This window comes from Myxocyprinus asiaticus, chromosome 43, assembly GCF_019703515.2.
Source record: "Myxocyprinus asiaticus isolate MX2 ecotype Aquarium Trade chromosome 43, UBuf_Myxa_2, whole genome shotgun sequence".
Lineage (NCBI taxonomy): Eukaryota > Metazoa > Chordata > Actinopteri > Cypriniformes > Catostomidae > Myxocyprinus > Myxocyprinus asiaticus.
Window position 1 is genome coordinate 19,944,548 of NC_059386.1, and position 25,790 is coordinate 19,970,337.

Genomic DNA, 25,790 nt, shown 5'->3' on the forward strand with positions numbered 1-25,790 from the left:
GTGGTGTGTGGAAAAATGAGAGGTTCGGGCAGTGTTGATTCAGTGTAATATTTTGTAAAAATTTACATTTTACCTGGTTGACAGGCACTTCAATAAGATTTAACCATTAATTGAGAATCGCATTAGGTTCTGATGTTGCTCGAGCAATTTGACACTAATTCTTCAACAATATCCAGCTAGCAGCAGCACTACATTAACATTGTGTTCCCAGCTTGAAAATAAAGTGATGATGTAATGAAATAGGCTGTATATTAGGCCTACATATATTACAAAAAAACTATAGACAAACATAATAGAGAATGGAAAAGGAACTGGCTATTAAAATAACATGCACCCTCCTTTAAAATGTTTGTCATAGATCAACATGAAAAGGAAATGCAAGGCTTATGTCACGGTGAGCAATTGGTCTGAAAATGGAAATAAAAAGGCTTGGACAGTTCAAGTGATAATAAAGCTCTTGGGTAGTGAAATGCCTATGAAGAAAGCGGTGTGTGTGTGTGTGTGAGCGAGAGAGAGAGAGAAAGGCATCCACAGGCAATGATTTTTTTTTTTTTTTCTTCATAAGAAAGAAGACACCTGTTCCCTGTTTGAAAAGATTGTGCTGAGCTGGATTTCAAGATGTGTTTTTTTTTTTTTTTTCTGCAGATGTAACTGTGCATTCATGAGACTTTCAGGTGAATCTAAAAAGGGCACCATATCCACTTCAGTACCATCTTCAGAATAAAAAACAGCAGTGAAAGCCATCTGAATTTAATTTATGATCATTCTATCAACAAACATGATTAAGACGCAATCTGATATAAATGCATCTCAAATAACGAGATGCTTGGAAGTGGTTTTTGTCTGAAATCCTTAAAACTCATCAAATACAGTGCCCTAATGTTTGTCAGCTCGATTCGGTATTGTTTGCCAAATGTAACAGATAGTAGTAGCAAGTCAGTGCAATTAGCCCTTCATAAATGTTTTATGTGATATGTGTTGTCTCCTTCAGTTTCAGGTTTGAAGAATTTGGGAGCTGTATTAGTGCCTGCCCAGCTAAAAAATAAAAGCTTAAACCAGCCTAAGCTGAATTGTTGGTATTAGTAGGTTAAAGCTGGTCTGTCAGCCTGGCCAAGCTGGTGTTCAGCTGGTTTAGCTGGTCCAATATGATCACAAATGGGAAATCAGAGTGTTAGTTCGGAATGTTTTGCCACCTAAATTCAGACCCGATGTGCCGAATTCCCAAAAAGCGCCGCTATGTGGCCAAGGAAAGAAATTCCCAACACCCCAATTTTGCTCTCAGTACTGTTAAGGATTGGTTTGGGTTTTGAGTATATTATTGTAATTACTAAAATGTTTCTTAAAATCGTAAGTGCTCTGCCTTGTCTGTCACATCCAATCAAAGAAGTAAGTTCTGGCACAGTGTGTTGCGCAAATGTGTGCACAAAGATGCAAAGAACCACCCGATGCAAAGCATTTTCATATTGCTTTTTACAGCTAAAGAGCCAGGAGAAATGAGTGTGTGTGCTCCCTTCTGTTATACTACAATGTTGGTTATCAAAGCAGTATAAAAGTTGATTCAGGACTTTATTAGCTCCAGACAAACGTGGTCTGTGGACGTGCTGTGGGTAACTATTTTTGGAAATATATTTAATATTAAGGATACATTTATTGAAAAGACAGTATTTTATATACCCTATGCTTGTTATGATTTATGTGCTGAAAATTCCCCTACACAGGAAATAATTAGAACGCTTATTTCGCTTGTTTGTTTTTTTTTCAGACCAGGTTGCTTGTTTCTTGTGAGATCTGGCAACACAGTAGTACTGTATATCTCCCACCCTTAATGCAGTGTATACTATCAGTTTAAAATGAACGTTATTAACCATTCATTTTATTTCATTCAAACCAAAGCTAGAACAAAAAAAAAATACAAAATACAGTGTTAAGAAAAGTATGTGAACCCTTTGGAATTAGCTGGTTTTCTGCATTAATTGGTCATAAAATGTAGTCTCAAAGTCACAAATATAGACAAACACAAGAAACACACAATTATAATCTTTCATGTCTTTATTGAACACATCCCATTAAACATTCACAGTGCTGTGGAAAAAGTAAATGAACCATTGGATTTAATTACTGGTGGATCCTCCTTTGGCAGCAATAAACTCAACCAAGTGTTTCTGGTAGCTGCAGATTAGACATGCACAACATTCAGAAGGCATTTTGGACCATTCTTTCTTACAGAACTGTTTCAGTTCAGCTGTATTCTTAGAATGTCTGGTGTGAATGGCTCTTTTGAGGTCATTCCACAGCATCTCTATTGGGTTAAGGTCTGGACTCTGACTGGGCCACTCCAAAGGTGAATTTTCTTTTTTTAAGCCATTCTGTAGTGGATTTACTTTGATGTTTAGGGTCACTGTCCTGCTGCATCACCCAGCTTCTGAGCTTCAGCTGGTGCACAGCCACCCTGACATTATCCTGTAGGATATCTTGATAAACTTGGGAATTCATTTTTCCCCTCGATGATGGCAAGCAGTCCAGGCCCAGATGCAGCAAAGAAGCCCCAAATCATGATGCTTCCTCCACCATACTTCACTGTTGGGATGATGTTTTCATGTTGGTATGCAGTGCCCTTTTTACAACATATGTAGTGTTGTGTGTTCTTCACAAACAATTCAACCTTAGTTTTGTTAGTCCACAAGACATTTTACCAGTAGCGTTGTGGAGTGTCAAGGTGGTCTTTGGCAAACTTCAGGCATGCAGCAATGTTTTTGTTGGAAAGCAGTGGCTTCCTTTGTAGTATACTGTCATGGATACCATTCCTGTTTAATGTTTTCCATATAGTAGACTCATGAACAGAGATGTTAACCAGTTCAAATGATTCCTTCAAGTCTTTAGCTGTCACACTAGGGTTCTTTTTTTTACCTCATTGAGCATTCTGCAGTGTTCCTCCTGATTCATCTTGGCTGGACGGCCACTTCTAGGGGGAGTAGCCACAGTACTCAATCATCTCCATTTATAGACAATTTGTCTAACTGTGGACTGATTAATATGGAAGCTCTTCAAGATAACTGTGTAACCCTTTTTAGCTTTATACAAAGCAACAATTCTTGATCATAGTGCTTCTGATATCTTTTTTTGTGAGGCATGGTCCATGTCAGCAGATGCTTCTTGTGAATAGGAAACTCAAAAATGTTGAGTGCTTTTTATAAGTCAAAGTAACTAAACCACACCTCTAATCTTGTTTCATTAATTGGATGCCAGGTATGCCAACTCCTGACTCTAAATAGCTTTTGTTGATGTCAGTTGCCTAGGGGTTCATATACTTTTTCCAACCTACACTGTGAATGTTTGAATGATGTATTCAATATGTACAAGAACAATACAATAATTTGTGCATTATTAGTTAAAACAGATCGTGTTTGTTCATTGTTGTAATTTAGATTATCAAACCAGATTATAAGGCAAATTTATATATAAATGCAGGTAATTCCAAAGGGTTCACATAGTTTGTCTTGCCACTGTACAGTTTCTGCATAATGAAAAGTATTTTGTTTTTAATTCCTGAAAACAGCAAACCGGACCAGCGTGACCAAACTAGGAAACCAGCAAACCAGCTTTGACTGGTTTACATTTTTTTTTTTTTTTTTGTGTGTAAGAGTCTATACAGCTATTTCTACAAAAAGCAAACTCTTATGAAAGCTCATTTATGCCAGTCTACTGCATCAACCAGCCCCCCTCTACAGCATGTGGCCTATAATTAACCTCCATTCCTTTCTTTCTTTCTCTCTCACTTTCTCTTTCTTACTCCACTCCTCCCTCCTTGATTTCTTCCCATTACTTTGGACAGAAAAAAGTATGATTTGGTGGCACCAATTATAACAACCTGTTTTCTATAGCGGCTGCACAGAGAGCAAAGGCTTGAGGTTGAACTTTGGCACTACAAAGCAGCAGCAGGGCTCTCCAGAGATCAAGATTAGAGTAAAGTGCAGTGAGAGAGAGAGAGAGAGAGAGTGGTCAGCCTGCCCCCTTCTTTTGTCAGTCTCATTAATGACCATTTCACTCAGCAGCAACTGATGTATTACTGTCCATAAATTCATTTTGTACACCACAGATCGAAGTATAATCCAGTTGAGGTACATTGTCTTTGTACATAATGATTAGATTGTCGAGTGCTTTGTGAATATGTGTTTGCTAGCTGAGATCCTCTTGGTGCCTCCAAGACAAGAATTCATTTAAGGTTATTAATAATGTTCAGCATGTTTGATTAGAAAGCCAAGAGGGTTCTCAACAAATGTGACACAGCTTGAGACAATATTCACAGTGCCCATGGTTGGAATATATATATATATATATATATATATATATATATATATATATATATATAAAAAATAATTAAACAGCCTTTTCCCCTGTCAGATTAATGCAACAGTCAATTACATTTTTCAGTGAGCCACGTAAAGCCTTTCATTTTAAATACGACTTAGGCTTGTGAAATACGTGGTTGATGTTAAGGGATGAGGGTAAACTGACCAGAATGTATATGCAAATCTAATTACTAAGTGCATCTCATGTTTAGGTTAAATAGTTTCCAGCATGTTCAGATAAATATACATTTACATTTAAGGCATTTATCAGACTCTCCTATCCAGGTCCATGTGAACATTAACTCAAGCTCCTGACCCCTATCTGCTTGATTTGATGGATTGCACTGCTGCCACATGATTGGCTGAGTAGATAATTGCATGAATAAGTAGGTGTACAGGTGTTCCTCATAAAGTGCTAGGTGAGTTTAAAGATCTTACTACTAATAAGACTTTTAGCTTATTTTTATATATTAAAAAAAAACAAAAAAAAAAACATGTATTTGTATATACAGTACATATATTTGCAAATTTCTTGTGTCATATAAATATAGACTATTAAAATGTTTTGCTCTACTAAATAGTACTTTTAGTGTTTTGTGGGTTATTTTGTTTTCTTTTAGTGATATAGTATCTATATGAACTTTTTATTCACATATCCATTAAATGATCTGGCAATGAAACAAAAACTGTATTAAAAATGAAATTATATGATCCCATGTTTGAAACCCGCAAAAGATTTGATAAAGAACCTTTGACAGAAACCTTAAAAAGGGATCTGTATAGAACCTTTAAGGAGTTCCAAATATGAAGCAAGCTCTAATAGAACCCTTTTGGGTTCAATATAGAACTTTTTCTTTAACGAGTGTATAATACTGTTTTAATGAATGTACATACCTTTTGGAATCATTGAAAATAATCAATATGTACCGAATCATATGGTACAATTTAATTATGCACTGTACCACTAGTTAAAATGTATAACTCGTTTTGGGAAAATAATTGTACCCTAAGGACCTATTGTGTACATTTTAAAGGTACATTACTGTTTTCTCTTCTTAAAGGGATGGTTCACCCAAAAATGAAAATTCTCTCATCATTTACTCACCCTCATTCCACCCCAGATGTGTATGACTTTCTTCTGTAGAACACAAATGAAGATATTAAGAAGAATATTTCAGCTCTGTAGGCCTGTACAATGCAAGTGAATGGTGATCAAAATAAAAAGATCCAAAAAGCACATAAATGCAGCATAAAAGTCATCTATATGACTCAAATGGTTAAATCTATATCTTCAGAAGCAATATGATAACTATGGGTGAGAAACAGATCGATATTTAAGTATGTTTTTACCATAAATTCTCCTCCCCAGTAGGTGGCAATATGCACGAAGAATGCAAATCACCAAAAACAAAAGAAGAATGTGAAAGTGGAGATAGATAGTTAAAAAAAACTTAAATATTGATCTGTTTCTCACCCACACCTATCATATCACTTCTGAAGACATGGATTTAACCACTGGAGTCTTATGGATTATTTAAATGTGCATTTGCATTGTATGGACCTACAGAGCTGAAATCTTCTAAAAATCTGTGTTTGTGTTCAGCAGAAGAAAGAAAGTCATGCACATCTGGGATGGTATGAGGTTGAGTAAATGAGAGAATTTTAATTTTTGGTGAACTATCCCTTTAAGGGTACCTCCCCAGTGACACTCTTGTACCTTAAACAGTAAACAGTACCTATGAAATTGATTTCCTATTTTAACACACTCACTCACACACACACACACACACATATATAGCTAAAAGTTTGGAATAATGTACAGATTTACTTGAATTCACCAAAGTGGCATTCAGCTGATCACAAAGTATAGTCAGGACATTACTGATGTAAAAAACAGCACCATCACTATTTGAAAAAAGTAATTTTTGATCAAATCTAGACAGGCCCCATTTCCAGCAGCCATCACTCCAACACCTTATCCTTGAGTAATCATGATAAATTTCTAATTTGGGACTAGAAAATCACTTGCCATTATATCAAACACAGTTCAAAGCTATTTGGTTCGTTAAATTAAGCTTAACATTGTGTTTGTTTTTGAGTTGCCACAGTATGCAATAGACTGGCATGTCTTAAGTTCAATATTAGATCAAAAATGTCAAAACAAGAAACAGCTTTCTCTAGAAACTCGTCAGTCAATCATTGTTTTGAGGAATGAAGGCTATACAATGCTTGAAATTGACAAAAACCTGAAGATTTCATACAAAGGTGTACACTACAGTCTTCAAAGACAAAGGACAACTGGCTCTAACAAGGACAGAAAGAGATGTGGAAGAACCAGGGTAGGGTTGCACCAGCTGTGCATAAGGTCTCATTTATGTTGAGACGTAAAGTTCACGCTAAGGGCTTAGTAACTACTAGTTAGTTTGTGACTAAGTCAGTGCTTAATTTGGTTGCACCACCTGTTCTTAAGGCAAGACTTAACTAGTAGACTGGTTGATTTTACTAATTGTAAGACATTCTAGTTTTTTTTTATACTTTGAGAATTTTATATAAAATTATGGCCTAAAGCATATTGCTAGTATTGTACTGTTTTGAACATAAATTGTAAAAGTGTGCAAAATTGGCTGCAGATACACAGAGTTTATCTAATGGTTGCATTTAGTATCAAAGCATTGACAAGATGATCCACAGTGCTGTCCACAGACACCAATGTTGTGTTGATAGTATGAAGAGTATACTAGATTTTAAGAAAAGGATGTAACCAATTGTAAAACACACACACACACACACACACACACACACACACACACACACACACACACACACACATATCAATGTATCATATTCTCTCCAATTCCCAGTGATATTAGAAACTATTAGCCCTCTAATGTTGAACAGGTTGAGCAGGTCTTCCTCTGTGACCTGTTCTGATACCAGGGAGTCTATCTGTCCACCCTCAACAGAACCTGCATTAGATCTCATTTTAGATTACCTGCCTCTAATGGAAATTCAAGGGACCTTTCACCAACAGGGTTTAAACAAACACATTTGTTGTTTTTGCCTTCCATAGCTCTTTTTTAACCCTCATCCATACGTATTCTTTCAATTTCTTGTACTGCAATATCCCTTGGAAGTCTGATTGTTTTTTTTTTTTTTTTGGTATTCAAACTGTAATCAGTGGAATCATTTACTATTTTTGAGGTGAATGATGTAGAACGGTACAACAGTGCCCTCTTCTGTATATTGAAACTTATTGCTTGAGGATTTTTGGATATTTGCCATAAAGTTGTAATAATGCCTAATTATTACTCTGGGCTATTGAGCTGATGAGGTCTGTACTGTCCAGTCCTATATTCAAACCCCTTTATGTAGAAGTCAATTAATCTCTCAAACAGGCACCACTACTGAGAGTTTTCTCTTTCCTGCAGATTACTTTTGAAAATTAGCCTGGGTAATAACAGCAGGTGAAACATTTCTGACTGGCTGCCTTCCTGTGATACAACAAAGCAAATACATCATTGAGTTATGTGTTCTTAGAATTTATATATATTCTAAGAACATATATACATATATATATATATATATATATATGAAATATTAATCTTAACTTTTAAAGACAGTGAAAGGAAATGGCATGAAGAGTGCAATATTTCGGTCAGCAGTTGGTCAATTTGTTAACAAGTGCACACACACATACATGGTGTGATATAGAGAATAAAATACAAATGAGGTACCAATTAGTGCTTTTTCTGTCAGGTCTGTGCGGAGCTGAGTAAATATTTATCACAGAGTGTGACATTTACACAAAGACTGACAATTTATATGCCCTCACCAACACCAGAACTGAGAAGTTCCCTAGAGGGCCCAGTCGAAATATGTGATATCTGCATGTGTTATATTTCACCCCAAATGTGTGTTGTATTAATGAAAAAAATGTGGAAGACATTCTTTAAAATACAAAATGTGAGACTTCTACTCCGACTTTCTCTATTAACTTATTGTGCTATTTTAGCTTCCATTTATTTATTTTCTTTTCTTAATTTACATGTATTTATTTAGTTGTTTATTCCATTATCTTATTTTCAATTTATTTATTTATTCAGCAAACAAATAATTTAAAGTAATAATGTGAACAAAATAATTAAAACATGTAAACAAACAACAACAACAACAACAACAAAATAGATAGTGAGGAAATTAAAGTAATAAAAGGGGGCAATTATTAAAGAGATGTTGGAACACATGGATAATAATGTTTTAGTTTTTCTCAATAGGGAATAAACACAAACAATTTATTAAGGATTAAAACACAGCCAGTCATTTTATACATATTTGATCATAACTGGATGAACAATTTTTTCACACTATGAGAAGAAAGTCATTAATAGTTGTTTGGTTGTCTTTGTGATGATGGAAGGAGCAAAATATAGCAAACCACAGAGCAAATGCATGTCTTGTCTGACTAGGACACATCTGCATCCAGCAGAACAGTAATTCTAGAATCGGTAATTCAGTCATTTAGTTCCGAACAGAGTTCTAATTTAAACCTAAAGCACTGAAGGTGGGTAACACCTTCCCACACTGTTACCATTTCTTTTAAATGAGAGTACCTAAAAAAAGATACTGTTAAATGAACATTCTCAACATTTTGACAAAAAAATGTTTCTGGCCTAAGAGTATTTTTCCCTTCCCTTCAAACATCTCTGACAGAAATGGCAACAGCTCTCAAGGGGAACGAGTGACCGTTCAGAAAATGTATCGCAAAGTTCTATTACATTCTCACAAATCCCTCTGATGATGTTTTACTCTTTTCAGTGGTTTTCAAGGTGCAAAGTTGCACTGTTGGCTTTAACAAGAGATATTTTTAACTGCAGTGTAGCACCTTCCTGATGCATTGGGGGAACAACACCTACAAAATGTTTTCATTATTGCATTACCAAGACAGTGCTCTCCAAACAGTACATGTCCTTTGGAAATAATGTGTGTGTTCTTAACAATCTTACCTGTGTGCATTTTGTATACATAGCACAAGAAATAAAGTGAGATGAAATGATGGCAATTCTGTGAGTGGCTTCTAAGCTTTTAAATACAGTCAAAAAGAGAGAACCTTTAGCCTTATCATCAACCATCCATCTATCTATCGCCCACCCTTTTTGTCCGGGGCATTTAACATTAACTCTGTTTCTCTGTCTGTCTATCTGCCTCATTTTTTTACAACCTGAGTCTTCCCTTAACACATTTCTCAATGTCAACCAACAAGTTTACCACTGACGCACTAAAATTGTTTCAAAAGACTTATAAAGTACTAAGACTTGTCATCTGTCAATTATGACTCATGCAGTTAGACTGTCAGACAGGAGGCCTCTTTAAATGTGTTTTTGGGGAGGATTTTTTTCCTGCCATCAAAAGAGAATCACAGACACACACTCAGTGAGAACTTTATTAGGCACACCTGTACACCTTCTTATTCATGCAATTATCTAATCAGCCAATGGTGTGGCAGCAGTGCTGTGGTAGATACGGGCTAGGAGCTTCAGTTAATGTTCATATCAACCATCAGAATGGGGGAAAAATGTGATTTCAGTGATCTGGAGCATGGCAAAATTGTTGGTGCCAGACAGGCTGGTTTGAGTATTTCAGTAACTGCTGATCTCCAGGGATTTTCACACACAACAGTCTCTAGAATTTACTCCGAACGGTGCCAAAAACAAAAAACATCCAGTGAGCGGCAGTTCTGCGGATGGAAATGCCTTGTTGATGAGAGAGGTCAGTGGAGAATGGCCAGACTGGTTCGAGCTGACAGAAAGGCTACAGTAACTCAGATAACCACTCTGTACAATTGTAGTGAGCAGAATAGCATCTCAGAATGCACAACATGTCGAACTTTGAGGCGGATGGGCTGCAACAGCAGAAGACCACATTGGGCAGTTTATTAGGTCCATAGTGTTCCTAATAAAGTGCTCAGTGAGTGCATACTTGTATTGTAATTCTAATAATTTATTTGCTTAAACTGCAGTGTTTAACAGACAACAGGACAGTGGAACAGAGGCAACCTCTCGCCCAACAACTGTGAACTTTCATATGTGTGGATGTTCATTCAGATGAAGGATGCAGATAATTTCATGTCTATAAGAAAAAGACAAGAACAAGTAAATGTTGTCTAGTAGGTCTATATTAAATAAGTTAATATTTTTCTCACTTAATGTTGTGTGCATTATATCATTGTGCAGTCCAGACCTAACCGCATGCTAATGTTGAAATACACATTTTATTAAGGCACATTATGGGCCAATAGTTTTCTGTTCAGACAGTTGTTATTTTTCCCACTGTTTGAACTTAAAATGTGTAACGGACAATTTGCAGCAGTATTGACTTTCAGTCCTTTTAGAAAAATGTTTTTTTTTTTTTTTCAGAGCTCAAACTTTTTAGACTTTTAATGAACTCTTGGCTCAAACAAGGTCAAGGTACATTTGGTCCCTATGGACAAAGTTATATATTTGATCACAGAGATTAAAGGTCTGATTGATTCTGTCTTCCTCCAATGCAATAAAGAGGACATATTTTCCCAGGGCTCAATTCAGACAAAAGATTACATTGAAAAAAAATGTGAGATGGGGAGAAAGAATACCAAGAGCCAAACTGAGCTGAGCCATCAGGAGTTTTTATAGAGTCTGAACAGATGATTGATTACAGGTTTGTGGGCAACAGCTATTCACAAGGAGCACATGTGAAAACATATTGACTGTAGTCTCTCATACTGTAATTAAGGGATACATGGGTCCCTCCCTCCCCCCAATAAAAAAAAAAGAATCATAGAATTTGGAATATTACAATATAACTTTACTGATTGTTCTGGTAAGGGAACATTTTCTTGGACTTTCTTTGAGCCAATACACATCATGGACACATGCAAGCATACACATACTGTATACACACAATAGTATAACAACAACATAAATGAACTAACATAATATACTGCATTGTAAAAACAGAATAAAACAGCATAACATGTTAAATATGATAAATAATACATTCAAAAGCTGCTGAAAAAACATTAATGATTACTTTTGAACTTGCCTAAACTGGCTGAAGAGCACAGAAGCTATATGTTTATATTTCTGTTATGTTACCAAGAAGAAACAAAAGGGTCTGGCAGCCTCTTTCAATTTCTGTTTTCATCAGCACTGTTCAAAAGAATAGTGTCATCAAAAGGCGTTCGTTTAAATTGCCCAAAAGATAGTTTTCATTTTTCTAGACAAATTAAACAAACCTGGAATGCTTGATAACAGCACAATGCTCATCAAATGCAATTCAAAATCATGCATTTGATAAACATCATATTATCAATGCACAACGCATTTTTTTAATTATTAACATTAAACAATAGGCTACAATTACAATCAGCATAAGGGTTAGTGACATGATGCTCATTTTTATTTATTTTTTCTGAATTTATGCAGTATTGTGCAAAAGTCTTAGGCACATAAGATGTTTCACAAAAACATGTTTTAAGATGGTTATTTATATCTTCAGCTTTAGTGTGTCAATAGGAAATATAAATGTTAGACTCCCAAACATTACTTTTGCAAATAGAAAAGATTAGAATAGAAGAACAGGGCGCTCTGCAAGAGATGGCATTGCCCCCACAGAGCCCCCCACTGAACATCGTGTCAGTCTGGGATTTCACGAAGAGACAGAAGTAATTGAGACAGCCTAAATAAATAGAAGAACTGTGGTGAATTCTCCAAGAAGTTTGGAACATCCTATCTGCCAACAACCAAGAAAAACTGTGTCCAGGTGTACCTAGAAGAAATGGTGCTGTTTTGAAGGCAAAAGTGGTCACAATAAATATTGAATGAGCTTTTTTATGTTTACTGGACTTTGTAGGACATTAAGTGATAAATGAAAACTATTTATGTCATTATTTTTGAAGACATCCTCACTATGCAAAATTTTTCACAAGTGCCTAAAACATTTGCACAGTACTGTATAATTTTTTTATTATTATTTTTATTAAAAATACATTAAATATACAATTCACACAAAACATTAACTTGAATACGCCATCTTCTATAGTGAACATATTTTCAATTAGTTCAAAGCCATATATATATATATATATATATATATATATATATATATATATATATTTTTTTTTTATTTTTTATTTTTTTTTTTTTTCTGGGGCTTAAAGTAAAAATGTCATGTGGTGTAACCATCCGGGGATAATTTTTTATGAAAAGGCACATTTTGTTCAGGTCAACTGGAGTACCCCTTAGAAAATTTATTTATATTCTTCACTCAAAATTTCATGATATAAAATGCATTATAAAACTGTTTTTGAAATTAATGATTAAGTTGGTACACTCTTGTGAATCCAATATGCAAGGAAAGTAATTGGTAAATAGGTTTTACTTTAGTAGAAAATGCTGTAAATGTTTTTTATTTATTATTATTATTATTATTATTAATTAATTAATGAAACAAGGAATTATCTTCCTTGACAACCTTATTTGTCAAAAACAGTGGAATTGTCAGAGTGCATATGTATAACAAGACTAATTAAAGAAATATCAGATCCCAGATGAGTGACAAGGAAATGTTAATCAAAGGAAAGAAAAAAAAAGAGGGCAATAAAAAAATACAGTAATTTATACATCAACTAGTGTAAAAGTTTAAAAGCAGAGCAAATTGTAATTGTTCTTAAAGCTTTTCTATTAACAGACTTGATGGCGTATTCAAATAGTGTTTCATTTCTTTTAAGAAAATAGATTGTGAAATCCTGTGAGGATCTCACTTGTGGTCGTGAGAATGTGATGCAGCATCCAATTGAATGAGGCTGTGGGCGTGTTCTCGTACTCCCATCCTACAGACAAGCAGAAGTTAAAACCGCGCTCGCGCTGGTTCTTAGGGAATGGCGCGCGAGCATCCAGACGCGCGTGTGGCATTTCTCAACTTTGCATCCTTTTCTCCTCTCCTCGCGTGGATTTAAAGCACAACAGCACAGCTCGCGCTTCCTTTGGACATTTTAATTCCTACAGAAAACCCTCCTGTAGCTCTGTACAGTCTCATGAACAATGGAACTTTATATATTATTCACTCTTTTGCTTTCATTGACAGGTAGTTCAACGCAAGGAGTTGGTAAACACGGACTGTCGTACGCCTACACGCCACAACTCTCGGAGGATGCGATACTGGTGGCAAACAACAGAATACACGTGCCTTTCGGGAGATCTGTTTATATCGATCCGATCAACGATTTGGTCATTGAAGTTCAGCCAGGAGATAGGTGCAGTATTACAGTACTGGATAATGATCCGCTGTCTCAGAGACCTGGGCACCTGTCTCCTAAAAAATTCCCGTGTGAATTTGGTCCTAACGATGTCAGATACTCTCATTTCGGTTCCAGAAGCCCTGCGGAAGACAGAGTGAAGCTACAACTCAGATACGACACTCAGACTGAAACTATAATCATTCCTTTTATGCTGGAGGTTGAGGTGGTTTTCACACAATTGGAGATTGTTACAAAAAACATGCCTCTTATTGTTAATTATCTACATGGGACTAGTAATCCTGTTGACAAAAAGGTGCTTAATTTTACTTATGATAGAGAATCTGAGAAATGTGAAGTCACATCATTGACTGCCAGTAGTGTGCTGCCTAGATATGGTAAAGTTATCGATGACAGCAAATTGGAGAAAATGATGGACTGTGATCAGTTTCTTAGAGCAAATATCCGTTACGAACACACCTCTACTCACAAGTCTCCTAATAAGGATTATGTCCCAATGGTGGTGGAACTGCGGAGCAAAGAAAACAATTTACTGAAACAGGAGTTTTTTCATGTGATGATCCGAATCAAAGAGGGCGAGGAAAACACTCCTCCCAGACCAAGTTTTGTGGCAATGATGATGATGGAGATTGATCAGTTTGTCATGACGGCTTTAACTCCTGATATGTTGGCTGCTGAGGATACTGAATCCAATCCTGATTATCTAATTTTCAACATCACCTCTCCTCTATCCTTTGAGGAGGGTTATATTGTGAGTACAGATGACAGAAATTTGCCTATCACATCTTTTTATCAGAGAGATCTCAAAGATCTGAATATAGCCTACAAACCTCCCTCGCTGGACTCTGACACCGAGAGGATCTTTCAAATAGAGTTTGAGGTCATAGACACAGATGGCGGTATCTCGGATCCTTTTGCATTCATGATTGTTGTGAAGCCCATGAACACTTTGGCGCCAGTAGTGACTAAGAATACTGGTCAGCTCTTGTATGAAGGTCAATCTAGGTCTCTGTTCACTCAGAGCAATTTGGAAATTAGTGATGAGGACAACCTGGACAACGTGCGGATAACAGTGGTTAATGGCCTGCGTCATGGTCACTTAACTGTGCTGGGCACCAACAGGAAGTATTTTACCCCAGCTGACTTGGAAGTGGGCATTGTGGTTTACCAACATGATGGCAGTGACACGTACAGTGATAATATAATTTTCAGAATGTCAGATGGCAAGAACGAAGTCGAGTTTTTGTTCCCCATCACAATTGTACCCACAGACGACGAACCGCCCATTATAAATGCAAACACAGGGCTGATTTTATTCAAAAACCAGATGGTGCCCATTTCACAGCTTCTGCTCAGTGCAGCGGATATTGACTCTGAAGACTCTACAATTAAATTTACTATTGAGCCTCCACTCTCTACTATTGGTGAGGTCCTGATGAGACAATCAGAAGCTCCGGAAGACCCATCTTCTTGGAAATTTAATGCACAAGATGGTTTGTATGAGAAAGTAGTGACACAGTGGCTCCAGAAAGATATTACTGATGAAAAGCTCTTCTATAGACACACTGGTCCACACATCACTGAAACAATTACAGATCAGTTTGTGTTTAAAGTACACGATGGTGCCGATCCTCCCAACCAATCTGGTGAGAATGCATTTATTATTAAAATTCTTCCTATTGATGATGTTCCACCTGTGCTGTTCCCTGGCACAACTTTGCATATGACAGTACACGAGTACAAGTTGACTCATATCAGCAAGAATGTTTTGCGTTACACTGATTTGGATTCTGAAGATCGCGACCTGAAATATACAATAACCCGGCCACCAACTGACACAGATGAGAATAATCCAGTTAAATTCGGGTCTATTGTTTTAACTGAAAGCTCTGACGTTGAGGTAAAAGAATTTACTCAAGCACAAGTTAACCATCATAAGATTTCCTATAGCCCTCCTGATCTTGAACTAAGCATCATACCACATGTGGTGCAGTTACATTTTACAGTAGAAGACACTGCTGGAAATAGTGTTGATGGAGTTTTTACCATTTTTCTTCAGCCTGTAAACAATAAACCCCCAGAGATAACTAACACAGGATTCACGGTTCTTGAGAGGAGGGTGCATGTCATCACAAGTGCTGAACTTGATGCAAATGACTTTGACACTGATACTAAGCAAATTTCATTTACACTGAGCCAAGTTCCCCTGCATGGCAACATCCAAAATACATTTACTGACTTGAAAAAAGGAAGTAGCTTCAATTTGATGGATATCTCTGATGGCAAAGTGTCATATGTCCACAATGGGGATGAGACAATGAGTGACTCTTTTACACTGGATGTTAGTGATGGTGTCCATGCCATACCAATCACTGTAAAAGTTGTAGTGAAACCTATTGATGATGAAACACCAACGCTTAGCCTCACAAAGGGCACTGATGGCTCTCACTTGGACGTGTTGGAAAATGGTGCCACAGAAATTACCGCCAATATCATACAGGGAAAAGACGAGGACACTGATGACTTGATATTAACGTTCATTGTGGAGGAGACCCCTAAGTTTGGAGAAATTCTAGTAAATGGTGTTTCCACAAGCAGATTCACCCAAGCTGATATTATCAGTGGTCTGGTAGTGTATGCTCATACAAGTGGTGAAATTGGTCTTGCTTCAGTAGAGGACTTTTTCAACCTAACTCTATCAGACATGTCTGATGAGTGGAACGTTGGGGGTAACGGAGTAAACGGAGTCCGCGTTCATGTAAACATTCTCCCTGTGAATAGCCAGACTCCAGTGGTCACAGTTGGACCAACCTTTAATGTCTTTGAAGGGGACAAAAACACAATTGGTAGACATCAAATAACGGTTAAGGATGCAGACACCCCAATCGAGGACATTCTGTGTACCATTATTTTTCAACCAACATCAGGATATGTGGAGAATATCTCTCCAGAACCAGGCTCAGAGAAGTCAAGGTCGGGATCAGCGGTGAGTGCTTTCACCATCAGAGATGTGAATGAAGGTCACATTCATTACGTCCAAAGCATACACAAAGGAGTTGAGCCGATAGAGGACAGATTCACGTTTAGATGCTCTGACGGCGTGAACTTCTCTGAGAGACAGTTCTTTCCCATTGTCATTATTCCCACCAATGATGAAAAACCAGAGATCTTTATGCGAGAGTTTGTCGTAATGGAGGGCATGAACGTTATCATCGACACACCTCTTCTGAACGGAGTTGACGTTGATGTTCCTGCCGAAACGTTGACGTTTATTATCAACAAACCTCCATCTTATGGCTTTATCTTCAATCAGCTCACAACAGGCTCTGTTCCAATCACAAACTTCACTTTGGAACAAATCAAGGACGCCTCTAGCATAATTTATGAACATGATGATTCTGAGACTACAGAAGACAAGTTTGATGTCCTTCTTACAGATGGAAAGTATTCTGCTGAGGGCACTATCACGGTAATGATCATTCCAGTGGATGATGAAACACCAAGGCTCACCATTAATGAAGGGCTTGAAATCGAGATTGGTGAGACCAAAGAGATAAATAGTAAAGTACTAAAGGCTACTGATCTAGACTCAGATGATGAGTCCCTTACTTTCATTATTCGCTATGGCCCCAATCAGGGCTTCCTTCATAGAAAAACATCAGGAAATGTAGAGAAGAGATCAGTTGGGTCTGTAGAGAATATAACTATCGGCATGAACTTTACTCAAAGTGAGGTGAACAAGGGTCTCATTTTGTACACTCATAATGGACAGGAAGGCATTCGTGACCTTGTGAAATTCGATGTAACGGATGGTATCAATCCGTTAATTGACAGATACTTCTATATTACTGTGGGCAGCATTGATATGGTGTTTCCTGAGGTCATTAGTAAGGGGGTGTCTCTAAAAGAAGGTGGCAAAGTGACACTCACTACAAACCTTCTCAGTACTAGTGATCTCAATAGCCCTGATGAGAACTTAGTCTTCACCATCACGAGAGTTCCGGTGAGGGGGCATTTGGAAAGCACAGACACACCAGGCATGCCGATTGTGTCCTTTACCCAGCTACAGCTTGCTGGGAGCAAGATATACTACATTCATACTGCAGGCGATGAAGTCAAGATGGACAGCTTTGAGTTTGAAGTCACTGATGGCTACAACCCTGTGTTCCGTACATTCCGTGTTTCAATTGTTGATATTGATAACAAAAAGCCAGTACTGACAGTTCGTGACTTTCTGGTGACCGAAGGACAGACAAAACTTATTACACCCTTTGAGTTGACCGTTGAAGACCAAGATACAGCTGAGCACCTTTTGAAGTTCACAGTCACCCAACTGCCCATTCACGGCAAACTGCTTTTCAACAATAGCCGACCAGTTACTTCGTTCACAAAGCAGGACCTGAATGAGAATATGATCAGCTACAAACATGATGGCACAGAGTCAGAAGAGGACAGCTTTTCTTTTACAGTCACAGATGGAACACACATAGACTTTTACGTCTTTCCTGATACAATATTTGAGACACAAAGGCCTCAGACCATGAAGATCACCATTGTATCTGTGGACAACGATGTTCCTCAGATTTTGGTTAACGAAGTTGCTCTGACTTTAAAGGTGTTGTCCACAGGTCACTTAGGTTATCAGATCACAAGCAAAGTATTAAAGGTGGTGGATAGAGACAGCAGCCCTGAGGCTTTGGTTTTTCACATTGCCACACAACCAGAGCATGGCTTCCTGATCAACCTGGACAGAGGGAATGACTCTATCAATACTTTAACACAAGGTAATGTATTTTGAGCACAGTAATATTATTGTTGCAAATGAAATCTATGATTGGATCCTGTGAAATCTTATCTCTACTTATACTTTTCAGTAATTATGTTTTAGAATTTTAGAACTGAGCAATTTATTGTTCTGTAGAACCATCATTTGAAGATATACATGTATTGAAGTATCCATCATGTTCTTGGACAGGTTTTCTGCTCTTATTAATGCTTGAAATAATGTAAGTTCATTTTTAAAACAGGCATTTTACCCTTAGTCAAGAGCACAAGCTGCAAGATGTGTCTTCTGTCTAAATTTTTGATGAGACAACTAGTCTTTGTTCACACTGCAGGAAAAATTAGATTTTTCCTCAAATCCGATTTTTTTGAGTGACTGTTCAAACTGCAAGTTCTATGTGGCCAGATCAGATTTTTTTCTGTTCAGACTACAGTCGATTTTGCTATCACATCCACGTGAGTTGTCATGGTAATGCAGAAAACTTGCGTATATTCATCATGCATGAGATTTTAGTGATGGATGTTTTACCAGTGATTGTGCTTTTCATGAGGGCAGTATCCAAATATGAACATTCTTCACAGAAAACGGCTTAAAATGGGAGAGGTGGCATATGCTATGTTTGTTGCTGCTAGTGTTGTTGCTGCCTGTTTTAGCAGGGATGTCCTATATTTTGGCCAAAATGATGATGTCTCATTCGGGACGCCTTTTATCTTGGGGTCATGTATTATAGCAGAGAGCGAAACATCCCGTATTGAAGGCTTTGTGTCCTGTATTAAATCATATAAAGTTCGGACGGTGAGACGAGGACCCGCGTCCTGTGATGAAAGGCTCAAAATGCTCAAGCGTCCCTTATTTGCGTGACATTCAGTGGTTTCTCGCAACCAGTATGGGTTACTACACCTTAGCGCATCTCTTTGGGTAAATTAAGCCAATGTCTGTATTATTATTATAAGAGGTTTGCAGTGCTTTGCGTGCCCTGTAACAGGTGTTTCATTCAGAAGTGATTTCTATGCCCTGTTTACCTTCCACTGTGAGAGTTTTGTAGGGCTGAAATGAGTAATAAAACAGGCTGAATTCACTTTTGAAGTCATTTTTATTGAAAATTCTGTTTGTTATGATCCTACTGTTATGTAGGATCATAACAAACCTACTATTATCCTACTGTTATGATCATTATTGTATTAAATTCGAAGTGCCCTGTGAAGGCATTAATTATGCCGTTCAGAGTGCAGTATGTTTTCTTATCGCAAAACATTAAGAAAAATCAGATTTTTTTTTCTTTTACTTTTTCTACCCAATTTGGAATGCCCAATTCCCAATGCGCTCTAAGTCCTCATGGTGGCGTAGTGACTTGCCTCAATCTGGGTGGTGGAGGACGAATCTCAGTTGCCTACGCATCTGAGACCGTCAGTCCGTGCATCTTATCAAGTGGCTTGTTGAGCGTATTACCATGGAGACATAGCGCGTGTGGAGGCTTCACGCTATTCTCCGCGGCATCCATGCACAACTCACCACGTGCCCCACCGAGAGCAAACCACATTATAGCGACCACGATGAGGTTACCCATGTGACTTTTCCCTCCATGGGAACCAGGCCAATTTGGTTGCTTAGGAGACCTGGCTGGAGTCACTCAGCAAGAAAAATCAGATTTTAATCAGATTCCAAACACCCTACGAATGTGGTATAGATGAGGCTTTAATTATTTAATGGATTTAATGTGTTTTTGTCCTGTTCAGACTACAAAAACCTAAACGGATTTGAGTGACTGCGTCCAAAAAATCTGATTTTTTCTGCCTGCGTGAACATAGCCCTAGAGCGTTCACACATCTCTTTTCAATTATTAAGTTATCATACTTTTGCCTTCTAACATCTCTGTAGTGACTTGTTTTTTTTCAAGAGAGTTGTTGATGGATGAGTTAAGTCAATGGGTTTGGAACTACACACGGTTGAGTAAATAATGACATTTCATTTTTGGGTGAACCTCTGTATCCCTTTAACCAAATCAGCCTCCTCAAATGAGGATAGGACAATACCACAGACCTTTTTAAAAATACATAGCACATACTGTAGTATAGATAACATACACTCAATAAGCACTTTATTAGGAATACTATGGTCCTAATAAAGTGCCTGTCGTGATCTTCTGCTGTTGTAGCACATCCACCTCAAGATTCGACATGTTTTACATTCTGAGATGCTATTCTGCTCGCTACAATTGTACAGAGTGGTTATCTGAGTTATTGAGCCGATCTGTCAGCTCGAACCAGTCTGGCCATTCTCCGTTGACCTATCTCATCAACAAGGCATTTACGTCCACAGAAATTTTGCTCTTTGGCACCATTCTGAGTAAACTCTAGAGACTGTTGTGTGTGAAAATCCCAGGAGATCAGCAGTTACAGAAATATTCAAACCAGCCTGTCTGGCACCAACAATCATGCCACGGTCGAAATCACTGAGATCACATTTTTCCCCATTCTGATGGTTGATGTGAACATTAACTAAAGCTCCTGACCCATATCTGCATGATTTTATGCTTTGCACTGCTGTCACACGATTGGCTGAATAGATAATCGCATGAATAATTAGGTGTACAGGTGTTCCCCAGTGAGTGTATCTCTCTCTTGTTGTTAGCAAATGCAATGGTAAAATCTGTAACTATCAGCCAGAATAAAAATGTGGCCCTGTTCTGAAGTTAAGTGTATCATTCAGCACAAGTTTATGGCTCCTAACAGCTAAAGCGTAAACACACTCATTCAACCATCAGTGCCTAGTGAGAAGGTGCGAAATCTATGTCAGGCTAACTTAGTCTGATAAGTGTTCCAGACATTGGAAAAGGGCAAAAGTGTGAAAAGAAGAGAGCTGGCAAACCTTACTCTGCCTCATCAGTACATGCAGTGAAGCAGAAGGGACAATCACTTCCCTTTGTTTACTTTGCCCTTTCACCATTTTCTGCTACCTCTTGCTCTGTGACATTCGCTAAATATTTCACGATATGAGTGCACTCTGGCAATGAAAGGAGACGTTTAATTTTCAATATGAAATGCGGTTTCATGCGTGCCTAAAGAATCACAGGTTTACATTTGAATGAGGCTTCTTCCTTTGATATCAATAATTTAAGGAAGTGGGTCTGAGCAAAGGGTGCAGAGAGTCAGGTTGTTAATGGTACACTGTACCTAGCTTTAGTGTATCAGTGTAAATGTGGTTAAAGGGGTCTCATTTTTGGAGATGCAACAGACCAGATGTGGACGAGTTGTCAAATCCTGTGTTTAAAATTCTTGGTCTTGTCTGTCATTAGGCAACTGCTTGTCACCTGTTCTGCTGATTGTTTTGTGTCTTTGGTGAGAATTCTCGCCTGGTTTTATTAAAAGTTAAAAACAGTTTTTTTTTTCTTCACTGTAACTACACTGTAAAATGTGGTAACCTGCAATTGTTACCTTAAGGAGCTATTTCTACCTGATCTAACTCTTTAAATTAGTTGGTGTAATCTATTGTACCAAACCAGTTAATTTAGTTGTTACTTCATTTTTAGGTTAAATTGTTTTAGTGTATGCAAGCGGTTTGAATGAAAAGGGCTTTGAGACCTTTGTGGGTTGAGCTGGCCATAAAACAATTTTATCTTTCAACATTTCACACCAAGGACTGTACATCATCATAAAAAGTGATGTATTTAATAGATTGTTTGATAGATATTTTCTTTTAAATGAATAATAAATGCTTGCATTTTACATTATTTAAATATCTCTTTTTTAATTAGATTTTCTTCTGTGTTCTCAGCTGACATAGATGAATTTAAGATCTGCTATATCCTGAAAGACAGCAACAATGCCACCAGTGACCTCTTTAGTTTCACCGTGGAAGACAGTGGTAAGTCCTAAAAATATTTTTTGCATGCATTTTTGCATTTGACACAAGAAAAAGTTTGGGTTGTACATTTACATTTAATAATTTAGCAGATCATCGTTTCCTATCAAGTGAGAAATAATACAACACAAAAGATTTAAATTCATGAATGACAAAATGTGTAGTTTAACAGTAGGTTACCTTGCAAACAGAATCGTTTAGATGATTAATGGTGAATCTTTTAGACCCGAAAGGGATATATTTAGATGTGTGGCATTTAGGTAGGTGAACCATCTGCATGTGCTGATTATTACTTGCTCTGCTACATTTGACAGTGGTAAAAAATGCTAAATTAGTTTTTAGTACATCAAAGAAAAATTTAAAAGTGACTCACTGTTGGTCGGAATGACCCTAAGAACATACTAAAGTAGGATTTTATCTGTCATGTGGCAAAGCATAGATAATCATGCATAAATTAGATTCCACGTGAGGATCCAGTCACAGTCACTGGAAGATCTCGTAGTTATAGACCTTGCTAAACTCGAACTAATGATTTGTGGTTTAATTGGAAAGCTTAGTATGTGTGAGAAATGTTTTTTTAATAGGCCAAATATATAGGAAGTCTTATATACAGGTGCATCTCAATAAATTAGAATGTCGTGGAAAAGTTCATTTATTTCAGTAATTCAACTCAAATTGTGAAACTCGTGTATTAAATAAATTCAATGCACACAGACTGAAGTAGTTTAAGTCTTTGGTTCTTTTAATTGTGATGATTTTGGCTCACATTTAACAAAAACCCACCAATTCACTATCTCAAAAAATTAGAATATTTTGACATGCCAATCAGCTAATCAACTCAAAACACCTGCAAAGGTTTCCTGAGCCTTCAAAACGGTCTCTCAGTTTGGTTCACTAGGCTACACAATCATGGGGAAGACTGCTGATCTGACAGTTGTCCAGAAGACAATCATTGACACCCTTCACAAGGAGGGTAAGCCACAAACATTCATTGCCAAAGAAGCTGGCTGTTCACAGAGTGCTGTATCCAAGCATGTTAACAGAAAGTTGAGTGGAAGGAAAAAGTGTGGAAGAAAAAGATGCACAACCAACCGAGAGAACCGCAGCCTTATGATTGTCCAGCAAAATCGATTCAAGAATTTGGGTGAACTTCACAAGGAATGGACTGAGGCTGGGGTCAAGGCATCAAGAGCCACCACACACAGGCATGTCAAGGAATTTGGCTACAGTTGTCGTATTCCTCTTGTTAAGCCACTCCTGAACCACAGACAATGTCAGAGGCGTCTTACCTGGGCTAAGGAGAAGAAGAACTGGACTGTTGCCCAGTGGTCCAAAGTCCTCTTTTCAGATGAGAGCAAGTTTTGTATTTCATTTGGAAACCAAGGTCCTAGAGTCTGGAGGAAGGGTGGAGAAGCTCATAGCCCAAGTTGCTTGAAGTCCAGTGTTAAGTTTCCACAGTCTGTGATGATTTGGGGTGCAATGTCATCTGCTGGTGTTGGTCCATTGTGTTTTTTGAAAACCAAAGTCACTGCACCCGTTTACCAAGAAATTTTGGAGCACTTCATGCTTCCTTTTGATGACCAGCTTTTTAAAGATGCTGATTTCATTTTCCAGCAGGATCTGGCACCTGCCCACACTGCCAAAAGCACCAAAAGTTGGTTAAATGACCATGGTGTTGGTGTGCTTGACTGGCCAGCAAACTCACCAGACCTGAACCCCATAGAGAATCTATGGGGTATTGTCAAGAGGAAAATGAGAAACAAGAGACCAAAAAATGCAGATGAGCTGAAGGCCACTGTCAAAGAAACCTGGGCTTCCATACCACCTCAGCAGTGCCACAAACTGATCACCTCCATGCCACGCCGAATTGAGGCAGTAATTAAAGCAAAATGAGCCCCTACCAAGTATTGAGTACATATACAGTAAATGAACATACTTTCCAGAAGGCCAACAATTCACTAAAAATGTTTTTTTTATTGGTCTTATGATGTATTCTAATTTTTTGAGATAGTGAATTGGTGGGTTTTTGTTAAATGTGAGCCAAAATCATCACAATTAAAAGAACCAAAGACTTAAACTACTTCAGTCTGTGTGCATTGAATTTATTTAATACACGAGTTTCACAATTTGAGTTGAATTACTGAAATAAATGAACTTTTCCACGACATTCTAATTTATTGAGATGCACCTGTACAGGAAGTTTTTATCTTTTCAGGAAGCACACTACAGAGGTAACTAGGTGTATTGTCTGTTTTGGTGCCTCTAAAGGGCATGTAGTGGGTTATAGGGTCCACATACACCCAACAAAAAGGGCCATTTGATATATAAAACTAGAGTTAAGATGACACATAATTAGAGCCCAGAGCTGAGAGTTTAAGCCAAGCCTCTTTTCAGACTTACAATTATTCTGAGTATTAGAGGGTCTCTGGCATTGGAAAGAGTTGGGAAAACACAAGTTTTATGCAGAAACAGCTGGTTAAAACTCACTGCAATTTAAAGACTTCCATTGCTGCAGCTCTCTCACGCTCACAATCACCAGTTGTGTCATGAAATAATCTGTTGTGGCATGAATAAATATAATCATTACTGTCCGGTTAGCACCTTCAAGTCAAGAGGCATTAACCGTTTGAAAGGATGCTCAATTGCACAGTAACTTGCATGGCTAAATGGTGTTTGTAGCATTAGAGTTTGTAGGGATGCACCACATTTTTGGCCAATATGATAAACTGATTAATATCATCTTTTTATTGATAACCAGATATCTGTATAACTATTTTGTATAGATAAACTTACAAGAAACTTATATCAGTAGTTTTAAATTGTTATAAGCTATAAGTTAATTTAGGCATCACAACATTATAATACAGTGTACCCAACCAGGGGTATGTGTATCAGAATACAAAGCAGAATATATGTGCTATTTTACAACCACAGTATTGACCATTCTTTAAAAAAAAATGTCTTTCATAATATTAATAATAATGATATCCAATATAATATACTGTAAGTAAAAAGGACCACATTTCTGCTTTGGAGTCAATTGAATGCTTATGCCTTATTGATGGGGCTGTGGAAGTATATAGCAAATAAAAGGCAGAGAAACACAATATGTATCATAGAAGATGGATGGAAGCTATTCATTTTGAAATCGGCTATCTTAATTAAACAGTAAAATACATTTTCATTATAAAAGAAGTTGCACCATTGAGATGCTGGTTAGACTGTACATATAATCAGGTTACTCTGGCTAAAGAGTAAAGCTTGGAGAGTTGTATAACCTATGGATTTAAATGATAAATTGTGTGTAATACAAGCAATAATTATAACAGATAAACATGCACTATTAAATTGCCCTGAATAATAAACACAGTAATTATTTTAACAAAGCTTCTAAACTAAATGCACTACAGTATGTAGGGGGAAAAATTACAATTTGCGCTTTGGCTAATAATATAGATGTTAAATATCCAATATGTTCTGACTATCCAATATTGACTATTACGAT

General features: G+C 37.3%; 1 protein-coding gene across 4 annotated transcripts in view; it reads left to right on the forward strand.

The window, feature by feature from the left end:
- Positions 1-13,426: 13,426 nt before the first annotated feature.
- The window catches only part of LOC127433842 (FRAS1-related extracellular matrix protein 2-like), a 126,618-nt gene continuing 114,254 nt past the window's right edge, over positions 13,427-25,790 (forward strand). For all 4 annotated transcript variants that reach the window (XM_051686105.1, XM_051686104.1, XM_051686102.1 and 1 more), the window contains exons 1-2: positions 13,427-18,425; positions 22,199-22,288. In XM_051686105.1, the coding sequence (XP_051542065.1) occupies positions 13,427-18,425; positions 22,199-22,288 (5,089 nt within the window). The remainder of the gene's footprint in view (positions 18,426-22,198; positions 22,289-25,790) is intronic.